This window comes from Oncorhynchus tshawytscha, linkage group LG10 (genome assembly GCF_018296145.1).
Source record: "Oncorhynchus tshawytscha isolate Ot180627B linkage group LG10, Otsh_v2.0, whole genome shotgun sequence".
NCBI lineage: Eukaryota > Metazoa > Chordata > Actinopteri > Salmoniformes > Salmonidae > Oncorhynchus > Oncorhynchus tshawytscha.
This window is the reverse complement of record NC_056438.1, coordinates 39,434,727-39,453,495: the sequence shown is the minus strand read 5'-3', so window position 1 is coordinate 39,453,495 and position 18,769 is coordinate 39,434,727. Positions and strand designations below refer to the sequence as shown.

Sequence of the window (18,769 nt, the reverse complement as noted above, 5' to 3'; positions counted from 1 at the left end):
GATAGCATGAAAATCCCTACTCTCTCTTCACCTGACTCTATGCCTCCAGGATACTTTTCTGCTGGACTCTACAAAAACTAAGGTCCTAAAAAGCCTCCTCATGCTTTCACCCAGTCTTCCCCCGTTCGACCACAGGTTACAAAAGGTGCTCTAATGCCGTATCATTTTCACTTCGCTCCCCATCTCCTTCCTCCATGGCCACCTGATATACACGTGCGGTGGCCTAAATCAACATTACCTCATTTTGAGGTAAATCAGCACTGTTTACACGTTTCAACTTCAATGTCCTCAGAAGGTGATATCCCAGCAATGCTACCAAGGTAACCCCTGCTACCAAGGTAACCCCTGCTACCAAGGTAACCCCTGCTACCAAGGTAACCCCTGCTACCAAGGTAACCCCTGCTACCAAGGTAACCCCTGCTACCAAGGTAACCCCTGCTACCAAGGTAACCCCTGCTACCACTTAAAAAAAAAAATATATATATATATATTTCACCTTTATTTAACCAGGTAGGCTAGTTGAGAACAAGTTCTCATTTGCAACTGCGACCTGGCCAAGATAAAGCATAGCAATTCGACACATACAACAACACAGAGTTACACATGGAATAAACAAAACATACAGTAGAAAATAAGTCTATATACAATGTGAGCAAATGAGGTGAGATAAGGGAGGTAAAGGCAAAAAAAGGCCATGGTGGCGAAGTAAATACAATATAGCAAGTAAAACACTGGAATGGTAGATTTGCAGTGGAAGAATGTGCAAAGTAGAAATAGAAACAATGGGGTGCAAAATAAATAAATACAGTAGGGGAAGAGGGAGTTGTTTGGCCTAAATTATAGATGGGCTATGTACAGGTGCAGTAATCTGTGAGCTGCTCTGACAGCTGGTGCTTAAAGCTAGTGAGGGAGATAAGTGTTTCCAAGCTTCAGAGATTTTTGCAGTTTGTTCCAGTCATTGGCAGCAGAACTGGAAGGAGAGACGACCAAAGGAGGAATTGGTTTTGGGGGGGGCAGTGAGATATAACTGCTGGAGCGCGTGCTACGAGTGGGTGCTGCTATAGTGACCAGTGAGCTGAGATAAGGCGGGGATTTACCTAGCAGAAACTTGTAGATAACCTGTTGCCAGTGGGTTTGGCGACGAGTATGAAGCGAGGGCCAACCAACGAGAGCGTATAGGTCGCAATGGTGGGTAGTGTATGGGGTTTTGGTGACAAAACGGGTGGCACTGTGATAGACTGCATCCAGTTTGTTGAGTAGAGTGTTGGAGGCTATTTTATTGATGACATAACAGAAGTCGAGGATCGGTAGGATTGTCAGTTTTACAAAGGTATGTTTGGCAGCATGAGTGAAGGATGCTTTGTTGCGATATAGGAAGCCGATTCTAGATGTACATTTTGGATTGGAGATGCTTAATGTCTGGAAGGAGAGTGGAAGGAGTCTGGAAGGAGAGTTTACAGTCTAACCAGACACCTAGGTATTTGTAGTTGTCCACGTATTCTAAGTCAGAGCCATCCAGAGTAGTGATGCTGGATGGGCGAGCAGGTACGGCAGTGATAGGTTGAATAGCATGCATTTAGTTTTACTTGCGTTTAAGAGCAGTTGGAGGCCACGGAAGGAGAGTTGTATGGCATTGAAGCTCGTCTGGAGGTTAGTTAGAGGGTTTTAACCGTATTGATGCAGTCAGATGTACTTTTGATATAGTCACCATATGTCATGGCTTCATTGCTCCAGACCACCACAAGGGGTAGTTAGAGCACTCATTATACATTTGGGTCCCAAGGTATTTATACGACCAATCATATAGAGTGGCTCCAATGACGGATGTGATGCGGGCCTCCCATCCCTGGTGACTTTCTTCAGCAAAGATGGCTGACAAAACATTACGGTGGAAGCAAATGTAAGTAATTATAACATAACGAGTCAAGCAAAAAAATGTACAATTGAGAGGAATATGTTAGTTAGTGTAGACAATCGATTGTACATATTTTTTCATAAAGTTAATTTACGAGAATCGCTATTTAGCAGTCATATCCAATACCAGGTGTATAAAAAAATCCATTCTTTGAATGATGCTGTGTCTGCATACATTTATTACAATTATACACTTTAACAGTGTTTACTACTCTTGCTCCTGGGACATCAATGATTACACATTTTAAGTAAAGGCTGATTTGTAATTCATATATACAGAATAAAAAAACAGTACATCCTGCCAGCACGCCCACAAGCGAGCCACTCAGGCGGAAAATGACGCATGGAAGAGAGCGAGGAACGAGATGGGAGTAACAATCCAGACTATTTGCTCTGAGACCGGCATAATAATGTAATGAAACAAGCAGGGAGCAGGTTTCGAACCCTCAACATTCTAGCCCAAAGTCCAGTACACTATTGACTGTGCCCAAATGTATTAATAGGGGTTGGGGCCGATTGTGGCTGAAAACACTATCATTTTGAATCTTTAACATGTGGAAAGGGGAAAAAGTATTATTATTAGTTTTTCACCAGAGTAGCAGGATGGGCTTTAGCTGAACAATAGACTATTCAACCGTTACTAAAGAATTGTCTAAAAGCCGAGTTAGTGTGAAACACCCCCCCAGCAAATCATTTGTATCTATCTTTCCACATCTACCTACATAGGGTTAATGTTCTGAAAAAAACAATATATATGCGTGTGTGTCATGGATCCCGAGTGGTGCAGCAGTCTAAGGCAAGAGGCTTCTCTTTGCAAGAGGCATTACTACAGTCCCTGGTTCGAATTCAGGCTGTATCAGACCCGATTGAGAGTGCCATAGGGCGGCACACAATTGGCCCAGCTTCTTCCGGGTTCGGCCAGGGTAGGCCGTCATTGTAAAAAATAATTAGTTCTTACCTGACTTGCTTAGATAAATAAAGGTTAAATTTAAAAATCAACTGGCGGCAACCGCAGCGCAACAATAGGAGGTGAACAGTGGCTGGTGCTGAAAATATAGCTAACTTGTTATGCAAGTGTTGCACACCAACAGATGGAGAGAACCTACACCAGTCGAGCAATTCATTTCGACAATAATCTTCATTTTAATTTGACTTTACAAACAACAAGAGGGCTTACTTGGAGTCTATTTCTTCGGAGCCTAGACCTATATAAAATAACTTAACTGGCTGAGGTAGGCTATAAGTGTCATGTTCGTTGTAACGAGGAGACCAAAGCTCAGCGTGATAAGAATACATTCTTCTTTTAATAAACGAAGAACACTTAACAAACTAACAAAGTAACAAAACGAACGTGAAGCTAACATACACGAGTGCCGACAGGCAACTACACATAGACAAAACCCACAAAATACCCAAGGAATATGGCTACCTAAATATGGTCCCCAATCAGAGACAACGAAAACCAGCTGCCTCTGATTGGGAACCAATCCAGGCAACCATAGACATATAAACCCCTAGACATACAAAACCCCTAGACAACACAAAAACTACACAAACCACCCTCGTCACACCCTGACCTAACCAAAATAATAAAGAAAACAAAGATAAATAAGGTCAGGGCGTGACAAGAAGGCTTGACAGCCTAATACAAGTATGATTTTTTTATTAGGCCTACTTACAATTGCAACTGGTTAAAAATGTAGCATCCTACATAAATCAATCATTTAAAGAAAAGAAGTCTGTACGTTCAAACTAAAATAACTAATAATGAAAACGCACATTTGTAAATCCCAAACTCTTAAAAGTAATTGGAAAGGTAGATACAAATTATGTGTGACATTGGTTACAATAAAGAATGTCAACTAGATGTAAACAAGATGCTGTGTCTTTACAACTGCAGCAGGTGTAGCCCATCATGCAAGTGTTTCCTATTAGCAGGACAATAGACTTTTTATAGCCCGGCTACTGTTGTGAAAATCCCTCAACTTGCATTGTATTCGATGCTTAAGTACTCTAAAGTGTTACAGTATTTCTTCAACATCTTTATGCTTACGTTAATAAAATAATGAGAAAAAATACATTTCAAATGCGGATGTTTTATATAAACTACATTTTAGTCGCACTTCCACCCAGTTCCACGACCACAGGTAAAACCTTGCTTAGATGATCAATGTACAGTTGAAGTCTGAAGCTTACATACACTTAGGTTGGAGTCATTAAAACTCGCTTTTCAACCACTCCACAAATTTCTTGTTAACAAACTATAGTTTTGGCAAGTTGGTTAGGACATCTACTTTGTGCATGACACAAGTAATCTTTCCAACAATAAGTTTACAGACAGATTATTTCACGTATAATTCACTGTATCACAATTCCATTGGGTCAGAAGTTTACATACACTAAGTTGACTGTGCCTTGAAACAGCTTGGAAAATTCCAGAAAATTATGTCATGGCTTTAGAAGCTTCTGATAGGCTAATTTACATAATTTGAGTCAATTGGAGGTGTACCTGTGGATGTATTTCAAGGTCTACCTTCAAAATCAGTGCCTCTTTGCCTGACATCATGAGAAAATCAAAAGAAATCAGCCAAGACCTCAGGTTCATCCTTGGGAGCAATTTCCAAACGCCTGAAGGTACCACGTTCATCTGTACAAACAAGAGTACGCAAGTATAAACACCATGGGGCCACGAAGCCGTAATACAGCTCAGGAAGGAGACGCGTTCTGTCTCCTAGAGATGAACGTACTTTGGTCTGAAAAGTGCAAATCAATCCCAGAACAACAGCAAAGGACCTTGTGAAGATGCTGGAGGAAACGGGTACAAAAGTATCTATATCCACAGTAAAAATGAGTCCTATGTCGACATAACCTGAAAGGCTGCTCAGCAAGAAAGAAGCCACTGCTCGGAAACCGCCACAAAAAAGTCAGACTATGGTTTGCAACTGCACATGGGGACAAAGATAGTACTTTTTGGAGAAATGTCCTCTGGTCTGATGAAACAAAAATAGAACTGTTTGGCCATAATGACCATCGTTATGTTTGGAGGGGAAAGGGGGAGGCTTGTAAGCCAAAGAACACCATCCCAACCATGAAGCATGGGGTGGCAGCATCATGTTGTGGGGGTGCTTTGCTGCAGGAGGTGCACTGGTGCACTTCACAAAACAGATGGCATCATGAGGTATGAAAACTGTGTATATATTGAAGCAAGATCTCAAATCAAATCAAATCAAATTTTATTTGTCACATACACATGGTTAGCAGATGTTAATGCGAGTGTAGCGAAATGCTTGTGCTTCTAGTTCCGACAGATCTGAAGACATCAGTCAGGAAGTTAAAGCTTGGTCACAAATGGGTCTTCCAAATGGACAAAGACCCCAAGCATACTTCCAAAGTTGTGGCAAAATGGCTTAAGGACAACAAAGTCAAGGTATTGGAGTGGCCATCACAAAGCCCTGACCTTAAACCTACAGACAATTTGTGGGCAGAACTGAAAAAGTGTGTGCGAGCAAGGAGGCCTACAAACCTGACTCAGTTACACCAGCTCTGTCAGGAGGAATGGGCCAAAATTCAGCTTGTGGAAGGCTACCCGAAACGTTTGACCCAAGTTAAACAATTTAAAGGCAATGCTACCAAATACTAATTGAGTATATGTAAACTTCTGACCCACTGGGAATGTGATGAAAGAAATAAAAGCTGAAAGAAATAATTCTCTCTACAATTTATTCTGACATTTCACATTCTTAAGATTAAGCGGTGATCCTAACTGACCTAAAACAGGGAATTTTTACTAGGATTAAATGTCAGGAATTGTGGAAAAAATGAGTTTCAATGTATTTGGCTAAGGTGTATGTAAACTTCCAACTTCAACTGTATATTTATATATACACTGCTCAAAAAAATAAAGGGAACACTAAAATAACACCCTAGATCTGAATGAATGAAATATTCTTATTAAATACTTTTTTCTTTACATAGTTGAATGTGCTGACAACAAAATCACACAATTATCAATGGAAATCAAATTTATCAACCCATGGAGGTCTGGATTTGGAGTCACATTCAAAATGAAAGTGGAAAACCACACTACAGGCTGATCCAACTTTGATGTAATGTCCTTAAAACAAGTCAAAATGAGGCTCAGTAGTGTGTGTGGCCTCCACGTGCCTGTATGACCTCCCTACAACGCCTGGGCATGCTCCTGATGAGGTGGCGGATGGTCTCCTGAGGGATCTCCTCCCAGACCTGGACTAAAGCATCCGCCAACTCCTGGACAGTCTGTGGTGGTGGATGAGGCGAGACATGATGTCCCAGATGTGCTCAATTGGATTCAGGTCTGGGGAACGGGCGGGCCAGTCCATAGCATCAATGCCTTCCTCTTGCAGGAACTGCTGACACACTCCAGCCACATGACGTCTAGCATTGTCTTGCATTAGGAGGAACCCAGGGCCAACCGCACTAGCATATGGTCTCACAAGGGGTCTGAGGATCTCATCTCGGTACCTAATGGCAGTCAGGCAAACTCTCGCGAGCACATGGAGGGCTGTGCGGCCCCCCAAAGAAATGCCACCCCACACCATGACTGACCCACATGCTGGAGGATGTTGCAGGCAGCAGAACGTTCTCCACGCCGTCTCCAGACTGTCACGTCTGTCACGTGCTCAGTGTGAACCTGCTTTCATCTGTGAAGAGCACAGGGCGCCAGTGGCGAATTTGCCAATGGTGTTCTCTGGCAAATGAAAACGTCCTGCACGGTGTTGGGCTGTAAGCACAACCCCCACATGTGGACGTCGGGCCCTCATACCACCCTGATGGAGTCTGTTTCTGACCGTTTGAGCAGACACATGCACATTTGTGGCCTGCTGGAGGTCATTTTGCAGGGCTCTGGCAGTGCTCCTCCTGCTCCTCCTTGCACAAAGGCGGAGGTAGCGGTCCTGCTGCTGGGTTGTTGCCCTCCTACGGCCTCCTCCATGTCTCCTGATGTACTGGCCTGTCTCCTGGTAGCGCCTCCATGCTCTGGACACTACGCTGACAGACACAGCAAACCTTCTTGCCACAGCTCGCATTGATGTACCATCCTGGATGAGCTGCACTACCTGAGCCACTTGTGTGGGTTGTAGACTCCGTCTCATGCTACCACTAGAGTGAAAGCACCGCCAGCATTCAAAAGTGACCAAAACATCAGCCAGGAAGCATAGGAACTGAGAAGTGGTCTGTGGTCCCCACCTGCAGAACCACTCCTTTATTGGGGGTGTCTTGCTAATTGCCTATAATTTCCACCTGTTGTCTATTCCATTTGCACAACCGCATGTGAAATGTATTGTCAATCAGTGCTGCTTCCTAAGTGGACAGTTTGATTTCGCAGAAGTGTGATTGACTTGGAGTTACATTGTTTTGTTTAAGTCTTCCCTTTATTTTTTTGAGCAGTGTATGTGTGTGTGTGTGTGTGTGTATGTGGACCCTTCAAATTAGTGGATTCGGCTATTTCAGCCACACCCGTTTCTGATAGGTGTTTAAAATCGATCACACATCCATGCAATCTCCATAGACAAACATTGGCAGTAGAATGGCCTTACTGAAGAGCTCAGCTTTCAATGTGCCACCTTTCCAACAATTCACCTAGTCAAATTACTGCCCTGCTCGGGCTGACCTAGTCAACTGTAAGTGATATTATTGTGAAGTGGAAACATCAGCCATAAAGTGGTAGGCCACACAAGCTCACAGAACGGGACCGCCGAGTGCTGAAGTGTATAGCGCGAGTAAAAATCGTCTGTCCTCGGTTGCAACACTCACTACCAAGTTCCGAACTGCCTCTGGGAAGCAATGTCAGTACAAGAACTGTCCGTTGAGAACTTCATGAAATGAGTTTCCATGACCGACAGCCTCACACAAGCCTAAGATCACCATGCACAATGCCAAGTGTCGGCTGGATTGGTGTAAAGCTCACCGCCATTGGACTCTGAAACGATGGAAACTCGTTCTCTGGAGTGACAAATCATGCTTCACCGTCTGGCAGTCCGACGGACAAATCTGGGTTAGGCGGATGCCAGGTGAACACTACCTGCGTGAATGCATAGTGCCAACTGTACATTTTGGTGGGAGAGGAATAATGGTCTGGGGCTGTTTTTCATGGTTTGGGCTAGGCTCCTTAGATCCAGTGAAGGGAAATCTTAATGCTGCAGCATACAGTGTCATTCCAAACTATTCTGTGCTTCCAACATTGTAGCAACAGTTTGGGGTTAGGCCCTTTCCTGTTTCACCCTGCCAATGCCCCCATGCACAAAGTGAGGTCCATCAAGAAATGGATTGTTGAGATCGGTGTAGAATAACTTGATCTGCCTGGACAGTTTGAGCAGACACATGCACAGAGCCCTTTGGGACGAATTGGAACGCCAACTGCGAGCAAGGCCTAATCGCCCAACATCCGTGCCCGACCTCACCACTGCTTTTGTGGCTGAATGGAAGCAAGTCCCCACAGCAATTTTCCAACATCTAGTGGAAAGCCTTCCCAGAAGAGTGGAGGCTGTTATAGCTGCAAAGGGGGGAACCAACTCCATTAATGCCTATGATTTTGGAATGAGATGTTCGATGAGCAGGTGTCCACATACTTTGGTTGTGAAGTGTGTGTTTTTCTTCCCCCTGACCATGCGCGCAATAAAAAAAGTGGCTTGGCGGCTGAATCTAGTTGATGACCCTGACCTACTGCGTGTGTTATTCAGACTCTTCACACAGAGGTAGTATCATGATAAGCCCTCATCCCTTCCTGTTTCTCGTGTACGGGTTAAATCCAGCTTAATTAATTTGCCCGCCATGTTGTTAATTAATGGTGGCCCACTCACCCTACAGGTGACCCATTTGCTGTGGTTTTAATTGGGTGTGTGTGTTGTAGGTCTGTATTTCTCCCTGCTGATCTCTCTCTAATGTTATTACAGCATATTTTAATTGCTTTGACTGTGTCCCAAATGGCACCTTATTTCCTTTATAGTGCACTACTTTTGACCAGGGCCTATAGGGCTCTGTTCAAAAGTAGTTCACCATATAGGGAATAGGGTGCCATTTGGGATGCAGCCTCTAACCTTGCCACAGGCTGCTGCCACAACCATAGGCCCAAAACACACAACAGAGTCAGGCCTACAGTCAGCCTAGAGCTTTATTTAATAGGGCAGAGTCAAGAAATTTGTTGAGTTACCTTAAAACTTAAATTATACACCGTCTCAAGTAGCCGCCTGTGTCACGTTCGTCGAATGGAGGAGACCAAGGCGCAGCGTGATGTGAATACATATTACTTTTAATAAAGATAGACGCTAAACAAACTATACAAAATAACAAAACGAACGTGAAGCGATCATACAAAAGTGCACGAGCAACTAGACATAGATAATAACCCACGAAATACCCAAAGAAGATGACTGCCTAAATATGGTTCCCAATCAGAGACAACAATAAACAGCTGCCTCTAATTGAGAACCAATCTAGGCAACCATAGACATACATAAACACCTAGATAGTAAACAACCCCATAAACCTACAAAACCCCTAGACAGTACAAAAACACATACATCACCCATGTCACACCCTGACAAAATAATAAAGAAAACAAAGAATACTAAGGTCAGGGCGTGACAGTACTCCCCCCCTCCAAAAGATGTGGACTCCTGGCCGCACACCTAAACCTATATGGGAGGGTGTGGGTGGGCATGACTCCGAGGTGGCGGTTCTGGCTCAGGACGTGGACCCCGCTCCACTTCACCCTTACTTCATTTCTCTGGAGCGGGAACCCTCACCGCCGACCACGGACTAGAGGACGCCACTGGACTGATGGTCGAGTCTGGAGTGAGTGGCGCCTCTGGATTGGAGGGCGACTCTGGCGGATCCGGACTGTAGGTTCCGGACTGCGACCCGTCGTGGTAGGTTCCGGACTGCGACCCGTCGTGGTAGGTTCCGGACTGCGGCCCGTCGTAGGAGGTTCCGGTATGCGGCCCGTCGTATGAGGTTCCGGTCTGTAGACTGTTGCCGTACGCTCTGGACTGGGTACTGTACCCGGACGCTCTGGACTGGGTACTGTTGCCGGACGCTCTGGACTGGGTACTGTTGCCGGACGCTCTGGACTGGGTACTGTAGCCGGACGCTCTGGACTGGGTACTGTTGCCGGACGCTCTGGACTGGGTACTGTAGCCGGACGCTCTGGACTGGGTACTGTAGCCGGACGCTCTGGACTGGGTACTGTAGCCGGACGCTCTGGACTGGGTACTGTAGCCGGACGCTCTGGACTGGGTACTGTAGCCGGACGCTCTGGACTGGGTACTGTAGCCGGACGCTCTGGACTGGGTACTGTAGCCGGACGCTCTGGACTGGGTACTGTAGCCGGACGCTCTGGACTGGGTACTGTAGCCGGACGCTCTGGACTGGGTACTGTAGCCGGACGCTCTGGACTGGGTACTGTAGCCGGACGCTCTGGACTGGGTACTGTAGCCGGACGCTCTGGACTGGGTACTGTAGCCGGACGCTCTGGACTGGGTACTGTAGCCGGACGCTCTGGACTGACGAGGCGCACTGTATGCCTGGTGCGTGGGGCCGGTACTGGTGGTACTGGGCCGAGGACACGCACCTCAGGGTGAGTGCGGGGAGGAGGAACAGGGCGTACTGGACTGCCGAGGCGCACTATAGGCCTGGTGCGTGGTGCCGGCACTGGTGGTACCGGGCTGGGGACACGCACCTCAGGGCGAGTGCGAGGAGCAGGGAGTACTGGACCCTGGAGGCACACTGGTGGCCTGGTGTGTGGTGCCGGCACTGGTGGTACCGGGCTGTAGACACGCACCTCATGTCGAGTGCGGGGAGGAGGAACAGGATGTACTGGGCTGTGGAGGCGTACTGGAAGTCTGGTGCGTGGTGTTGGCACTGGTGGTACTGGATAGACCGGACCGTGAAGACGCACTGGAGGTCTCGAAGTTAACCCATTGTTTCCCAGTAGGGCGTCATTGTAAATAAGAATTTGTTCTTAATTGACTTACCTGGTTAAATAAAATGTCAAAAAACTTCCTGTAGTTGTTGATCAGTGTAGCTGTGGAGGAATTTTGGCCCAGTCTTCCATGCAGAACTGCTGTAACTCAGCGACATTTGTGGGTTTTCAAGCATGAACTGCGCATTTCAAGTCTTGCCACAACATCTCAATTGGGATTAGGTCTGGACTTTGACTAGGCCATTCCAAAACTTCAAATTTGTTGCTTTTTGGCTATTTTCATATACACTTGATTGTGTGTTTTGGATCATTTGTCTTGCTGTGCTTCAGCTTACAGACATGGCCTGGCATTCTCCTGTAGAATTCTCTGATGCAGAGCAGAATTCATGGTTCTTTCTATTAAGGCAAGTCGTCCAGGTCCTGAGGCAGCAAAGCTTTCCCAAACCATCACACTACCACCACCATGCTTGACTGTTGGTATGAGGTTCTTACAAGATCTGATAACATTCACTATCAAAAATATGTAAAAATAGAGAAAATCAGAAAGGGGGCAAATACTTTTTTACTGCACATATATATTATTTATTTATATTTTTTATACTGTGTATTGGTGCCATGGGCCTTTCCAAAATCACTCTCTGAAATTTTGTTTGCACCTTGTTCAGTCATGTTACCTCGTTAGCTAGTTTTGGTTACTTTACAGTATATCCAAACATTTGGGGGCACAAAAAGAAAAGGGATAGCTTCTTCAGAAGGTCAATGATCATAGCAATGAATAAATTATATATTGCATGTAATCACTGTGAAACTTCAAACTTAAAGAGACAGTGTAAAATGTTAAACGTAATGTATCAATAGATAGTACTTTTACACAATGTAGAAACCACAAATGACTTTAATTTCAATTACCTTTTTTTGTATCAACATTGCTACCAATTAATTTGTTTTTATTTAGAGTCCTGGGACTACGTCAGCATGCCAGGTTTATTGAATGAGTGCAGGATGTTTATTTAATTCAATGTTGTTTGTTAATTGATTTCTCTCATGCAAGAGAGTCAAGTTGCTTGATTTACCTAGAACAGGAAAAGGGGAGAGAAAGTTCCTATACTTTGTGTTTGTGTATTAAGCTTTGGATATCTGAGGTAACGGTAACAACCGTGCCTTGAAAAGAGGAAGTCCCTATCAAGTGGTGTGGGGGTAAAGACCTTGTGCTGCAATTACTGTCCCAACCTCTTATCTGGTGTTCCCTGGCTTTGTACATTTTCCAATGCATGATAGTATGCTGACGCTTACCATGAAAACATGACTACACACAGATCAACTTCCAAATATGTCACGGTGCACTGACTTGATCCATGTAGTCATCCTGTCAGTGTATTGTCAGGAAAGATTCATTTCCTTCCTCTTTAGGAGGATTATGGGTGTGCATCCCAAATTGCACCCCATTCCTACCCCAGTCCACTACTTTAGACCAGGATATGGTCCATAGGGCTCTGGTCAAAGTAGTGCACTATGTAGGGAATGGGTTGCCATGCAAAAGGACCTGACTTCCCAGCTGGCAAAACTGGCCATAAGTTTTCAGGTCAGGATTAAGACCTCGCTGCTAATGCTCGGGCACACCAATGACCAATAATAAAGCTTTATTTATACAGCACATTTCAGACATGGAATGCAACACAATATTATTTTCAGGGGAAAAAAGTCATTAAAAAAACTATGAAAATAAAAGCATAAATATTCACTACACAACAGACATAAGAAAATGACACAAACTGAACAACTCAAAACACCCTAAGGAAAGAGCAAAGCAGATAAAAATGTTTTATGATCTTTTAAATATGTCTACAGTTTCAGCCCCCCTCAGGTTCTCTGGCAGGCTATCCCAAAGGCTGGGGGCATAACTAAAGGCTGCCTCTTGGTTCTAGGCTTTGGGATAGTTAAAAGGCCAGAGGACCTGAGGGACCTACTGGGTGGATCACTTAAAAGCATGTCCGACATCAATCATGGATTGATTTAAAAACCAATTGAAGAATCTTCAAATGTATTCTAAAACTGACATAAAACCGATGTAATGTGAGCCCTCCATTTGGTCTTGGTCAGTACCCACGCTGCAGCATTCTGTATGTTTTGCAGCTGACCAATGACTTTCATTGGTAGACCAGACAGGAGAGCATTACAGTAGTCAAGCCTGCTTATAATAAAAGCATGGATGAGTCTCTCTGTATCAGCTTGAGGGAGAAATGGCCACACCGTGGCAATGTTCCACTGTTGGTAAAAAGCTATTTTGGTCACATTCCTAATGTGTAATTTGAAATTTAGTTCAGAATCTAAGATGACACCAAGGTTTTTTTTTCTTTATTGCCCGTGAATGAAAATGTGCAGCTAGATTCTCTCTCTGTGCTTTGGCACCGACAATAAGTTCTTCGGTCTTGTCTTGATTTAGCTGAAGGAAGTTGTGAGCCATCCAATTATTGAAATCACTAATACAATGTAATAATTTATCCATAGAGCTAAATTCCACTGGTGACACAGAAATGTAAAGTTGTGTATCATCTGGGTAGCAGTGAAAATCAATGTGGTGCTTTCTGATAATGCTGCCAAGGGATAACATATAAACTGAACAGTACCGGACCCAAAATTTAACCTTGTTGAACGCCACATGATATGCATCATGCTTCAATCGTCTCAGATCTACAGGAGCAGCTACTGGCTAGGGAGAAGTAGCTGATTTGGAATTCAGAACACCTACTTTCTTCCTGCATTTGCTCAGGAAACACCCCAGACAAGGAGTCAAATATAAATTATGTAGATTTAGATTTTTTTCCACTTAGCGAAGAAACAATTGCATGCTTAGTCAGTATACTGTTTGGTGTGTGCATGGCTGAATGCAAAGGCGCTTGCTAAGTAGCTGTCTGAACACATTGTGCTCACATAACCTGCCAGTGGAGCTGTCAACACTGATGTGCTGCTGACTCAGCTGTTTGACTGATTCTCTGGCCCAAAGTTTTATAGCGAGGAGAACAGGACCTCATCCTTTAACTTTGAGAAGTCAACATGCTGTGAAAAACAGGAAGACAGAAAAGGGAGAAAGAAAGAGAAATATGATGGTGGAATGTAACGATAAAGGGCATTTTGAGTTAGAGCTCCTCCACTGCTGTCTTGACAAAGTGCTCTTTGTGTGTCTTTCATAGTTCAGTCTTTGAATCTTTCCAACTGTACACTCCTTCCCCTTTATGTTCTCTCTCTCTCGCTCTCTCTCTCTCCACGCCCCAACATTTCTCCCTAAAAAAAAAAAAAGTTGTGACCCTGGGTCATCCACAAACCCGGTGTTCTGATGAAGACCTGAGTTGTCAGTTTGAGAACCGAGAGGGCAGAGGATTGAGGGGACGTCCCCGGCTGACGAAGCTGTCAGCTGTGTGTATCCTGCAGTTCTTCTGCACGGTGATATACTGCAGTAATGCCCCTTAACGGTCAACTCCCCGCAGGGTGCTAAAGGACCAGAGCTAGCTCTCCTTGACCAGCAACTCTCATGAATAAACCGCTGCTGGGCTAGCCTGCTGGGTGTAGCCTGTGTGTGTGTGTGTGTGTGTGTGTGTGTGTGTGTGTGTGTGTGTGTGTGTGTGTGTGTGTGTGTGTGTGTGTGTGTGTGTGTGTGTGCTGATGTTTGTCTAATAGAGCCAGGTGGGTTGCTTTTCTACCTAGGGTTTTGACACTGTATATTCTGTTCATTCGATGATTGGTTATACAAACAGATCTGCCACAGTATAGGGTAGCAGGTAATTTCATCAGTGATATTATCAGTTACAGCTGGGTCCAGCGGGCAGAACTGGATGACCTCTGAAATGACCTGGTAAAAGGTTGATGTTTCTTGTTTTTTTACTCAGGCACACCACAGCAAAATATGACAAATTTGCAAGATGTTTCAATGATGTCTCGGCCATGAAAATAAGACGTCTTTACCTGGTTGTGATTTGACATCACTACCAGCAGAAAGCCAGTTTACAACCATGCCAAATGTCTGCCCACTGCAGAGTTTGCTTGCCTTCCATCTGTATTGTGTGTGTCTGCATAGAGTGTGTTCGCCAGTAATGCTTTTTCAAACGTCTCCACAACTCACTTCATGAATGTCCCATTCCTAGTTCTCGGATATTGGGTCTCACCTTCATCTCGACGGCTCCATAACTCTGAAGGTGTAATTTGTATTCAGTCAGCCCAGAGAGCTCCCTCCCACCCTGGTTCATGCTTTGCTTCTCCCTGCAGGAAGGCTGTGAAGACGCCCAAGGCCCCGAGGACTCTGATCACACCCGATGGACGGGTGATGAATATCAATGAACCCAAGTACGTATGTGGGGAATCAAATCAAATCAAATCAAATTTTATTTGTCACATACACATGGTTAGCAGATGTTAATGCGAGTGTAGCGAAATGCTTGTGCTTCTAGTTCCGACAATGCAGTAATAACGAGCAAGTAATCTAACTAACAATTCCAAAAAAAACTACTGTCATACACAGTGTAAGGGGATAAAGAATATGTACATAAGGATATATGAATGAGTGATGGTACAGAGCAGCATAGGCAAGATACAGTAGATGATATCGAGTACAGTATATACATATGAGATAAGTATGTAAACCAAGTGGCATAGTTAAAGTGGCTAGTGATACATGTATTACATAAGGATGCAGTCGATGATATAGAGTACAGTATCAACGTATGCATATGAGATGAACAATGTAGGGTAAGTAACATTATATAAGGTAGCATTGTTTAAAGTGGCTAGTGATATATTTACATCATTTCCCATCAATTCCCATGATTAAAGTGGCTGGAGTAGAGACAGTGTCATTGACAGTGTGTTGGCAGTAGCCACTCAATGTTAGTGGTGGCTGTTTAACAGTCTGATGGCCTTGAGATAGAAGCTGTTTTTCAGTCTCTCGGTCCCAGCTTTGATGCACCTGTACTGACCTCGCCTTCTGGATGGCAGCGGGGTGAACAGGCAGTGGCTCGGGTGGTTGATGTCCTTGATGATCTTTATGGCCTTCCTGTAGCATCGGGTGGTGTAGGTGTCCTGGAGGGCAGGTAGTTTGCCCCCGGTGATGCGTTGTGCAGACCTCACTACCCTCTGGAGAGCCTTACGGTTGAGGGCGGTGCAGTTGCCATACCAGGCGGTGATACAGCCCGCCAGGATGCTCTCGATTGTGCATCTGTAGAAGTTTGTGAGTGCTTTTGGTGACAAGCCGAATTTCTTCAGCCTCCTGAGGTTGAAGAGGCGCTGCTGCGCCTTCCTCACGATGCTGTCTGTGTGAGTGGACCAATTCAGTTTGTCTGTGATGTGTATGCCGAGGAACTTAAAACTTGCTACCCTCTCCACTACTGTTCCATCGATGTGGATGGGGGTGTTCCCTCTGCTGTTTCCTGAAGTCCACAATCATCTCCTTAGTTTTGTTGACGTTGAGTGTGAGGTTATTTTCCTGACACCACACTCCGAGGGCCCTCACCTCCTCCCTGTAGGCCGTCTCGTCGTTGTTGGTAATCAAGCCTACCACTGTTGTGTCGTCCGCAAACTTGATGATTGAGTTGGAGGCGTGCATGGCCACGCAGTCGTGGGTGAACAGGGAGTACAGGAGAGGGCTCAGAACGCACCCTTGTGGGGCCCCAGTGTTGAGGATCAGCGGGGAGGAGATGTTGTTGCCTACCCTCACCACCCAGGGTCTCGAGCTTGATGACGAGCTTGGAGGGTACTATGGTGTTGAATGCCGAGCTGTAGTCGATGAACAGCATTCTCACATAGGTATTCCTCTTGTCCAGATGGGTTAGGGCAGTGTGCAGTGTGGTTGAGATTGCATCGTCTGTGGACCTATTTGGGCGGTAAGCAAATTGGAGTGGGTCAAGGGTGTCAGGTAGGGTGGAGGTGATATGGTCCTTGACTAGTCTCTCAAAGCACTTCATGATGACGGATGTGAGTGCTACGGGGCGGTAGTCGTTTAGCTCAGTTACCTTAGCTTTCTTGGGAACAGGAACAATGGTGGCCCTCTTGAAGCATGTGGGAACAGCAGACTGGTATAGGGATTGATTGAATATGTCCGTAAACACACCGGCCAGCTGGTCTGCGCATGCTCTGAGGGCGCGGCTGGGGATGCCGTCTGGGCCTGCAGCCTTGCGAGGGTTAACACGTTTAAATGTCTTACTCACTTCGGCTGCAGTGAAGGAGAGACCGCATGTTTCCGTTGCAGGCCGTGTCAGTGGCACTGTATTGTCCTCAAAGCGGGCAAAAAAGTTATTTAGTCTGCCTGGGAGCAAGACATCCTGGTCCGTGACTGGGCTGGGTTTCTTCCTGTAGTCCGTGATTGACTGTAGACCCTGCCACATACCTCTTGTGTCTGAGCCGTTGAATTGAGATTCTACTTTGTCTCTGTACTGGCGCTTAGCTTGTTTGATAGCCTTGCGGAGGGAATAGCTGCACTGTTTGTATTCAGCCATGTTACCAGACACCTTGCCCTGATTAAAAGCAGTGGTTCGTGCCTTCAGTTTCACACGAATGCTGCCATCAATCCACGGTTTCTGGTTAGGGAATGTTTTAATCGTTGCTATGGGAACGACATCTTCAACGCACGTTCTAATGAACTCGCACACCGTATCAGCGTATTCGTCAATGTTGTTGTCTGACGCAATACGAAACATCTCCCAGTCCACGTGATGGAAGCAGTCTTGGAGTGTGGAGTCAGCTTGGTCGGACCAGCGTTGGACAGACCTCAGCGTGGGAGCTTCTTGTTTTAGTTTGTCTGTAGGCAGGGATCAACAAAATGGAGTCGTGGTCAGCTTTTCCGAAAGGGGGGCGGGGCAGGGCCTTATATGCGTCGCGGAAGTTAGAGTAACAATGATCCAGGGTCTTTCCACCCCTGGTTGCGCAATCGATATGCTGATAAAATTTAGGGAGTCTTGTTTTCAGATTAGCCTTGTTAAAATCCCCAGCTACAATGAATGCAGCCTCCGGATAAATCGTTTCCAGTTTGCAGAGAGTTAAATAAAGTTCGTTCAGAGCCATCGATGTGTCTGCTTGGGGGGATATATACGGCTGTGATTATAATCGAAGAGAATTCTCTTGGTAGATAATGCGGTCTACATTTGATTGTGAGGAATTCTAAATCAGGTGAACAGAAGGATTTGAGTTCCTGTATGTTTCTTTCATCACACCATGTCACGTTGGCCATAAGACATACGCCCCTGCCCCTCTTCTTACCAGAAAGATGTTTGTTTCTGTCGGCGCGATGCGTGGAGAAACCCGCTGGCTGCACCGCTTCGGATTGCGTCTCTCCAGTTAGCCATGTTTCCGTGAAGCAGAGAACGTTACAGGCAGGGGGATACAGTACACACACATCCACACTGTGGTTTTTTTCTCTCATACACACGCACAGATGCATTAACACACAAAGGGCTCTATTTTCGGCTGGTGTTAATGCCTGGATCCGCAGTTGCTTGAAAAAGAGAGAAAATATAGTTTGAACGAAAACATGGGGGTTTGGCTCAGCCATAGCTGCTGGGCTTGCCTTGGGGAAAGGTGTGTCTTTGTACTAAATCCCACCCACTTAAATGACCTTCATCGTGCCTCGCTCTGGGAGCCAGTGGAGTGAGAGGAAGCCTCTCTAGCTGCTACTACTGCAACTAAAGACAAACACAGCAGACATAGCCAACATGCACTGACAAGTGACAGTCATAAATAAATGGTTCTCCTGTTCAGGTCAGTGTTGACATGGTTGCCTTTATAATCAAGTTAGCAGAGTTGTGGACTCGAGTCACATGAGTTGGACTTGAGTCTGACTCAAGTCACAAATTTGATGACTTGAGACTTGGCTTGATAGAAAATAAAATCACTTGAGACTTAACTCGGATTTGAGCC

The 18,769-nt window shown here is 45.3% G+C and overlaps 1 protein-coding gene across 3 annotated transcripts in view; it reads left to right on the top strand.

The window, feature by feature from the left end:
• The window catches only part of dnaaf11 (dynein axonemal assembly factor 11), a 64,448-nt gene that overhangs the window by 13,005 nt on the left and 32,674 nt on the right, over nucleotides 1-18,769 (top strand). For all 3 annotated transcript variants that reach the window (XM_024419914.2, XM_024419915.2, XM_024419913.2), the window contains exon 7: nucleotides 15,131-15,208. In XM_024419914.2, coding sequence (XP_024275682.1) covers nucleotides 15,131-15,208 — 78 coding nt within the window. The remainder of the gene's footprint in view (nucleotides 1-15,130; nucleotides 15,209-18,769) is intronic.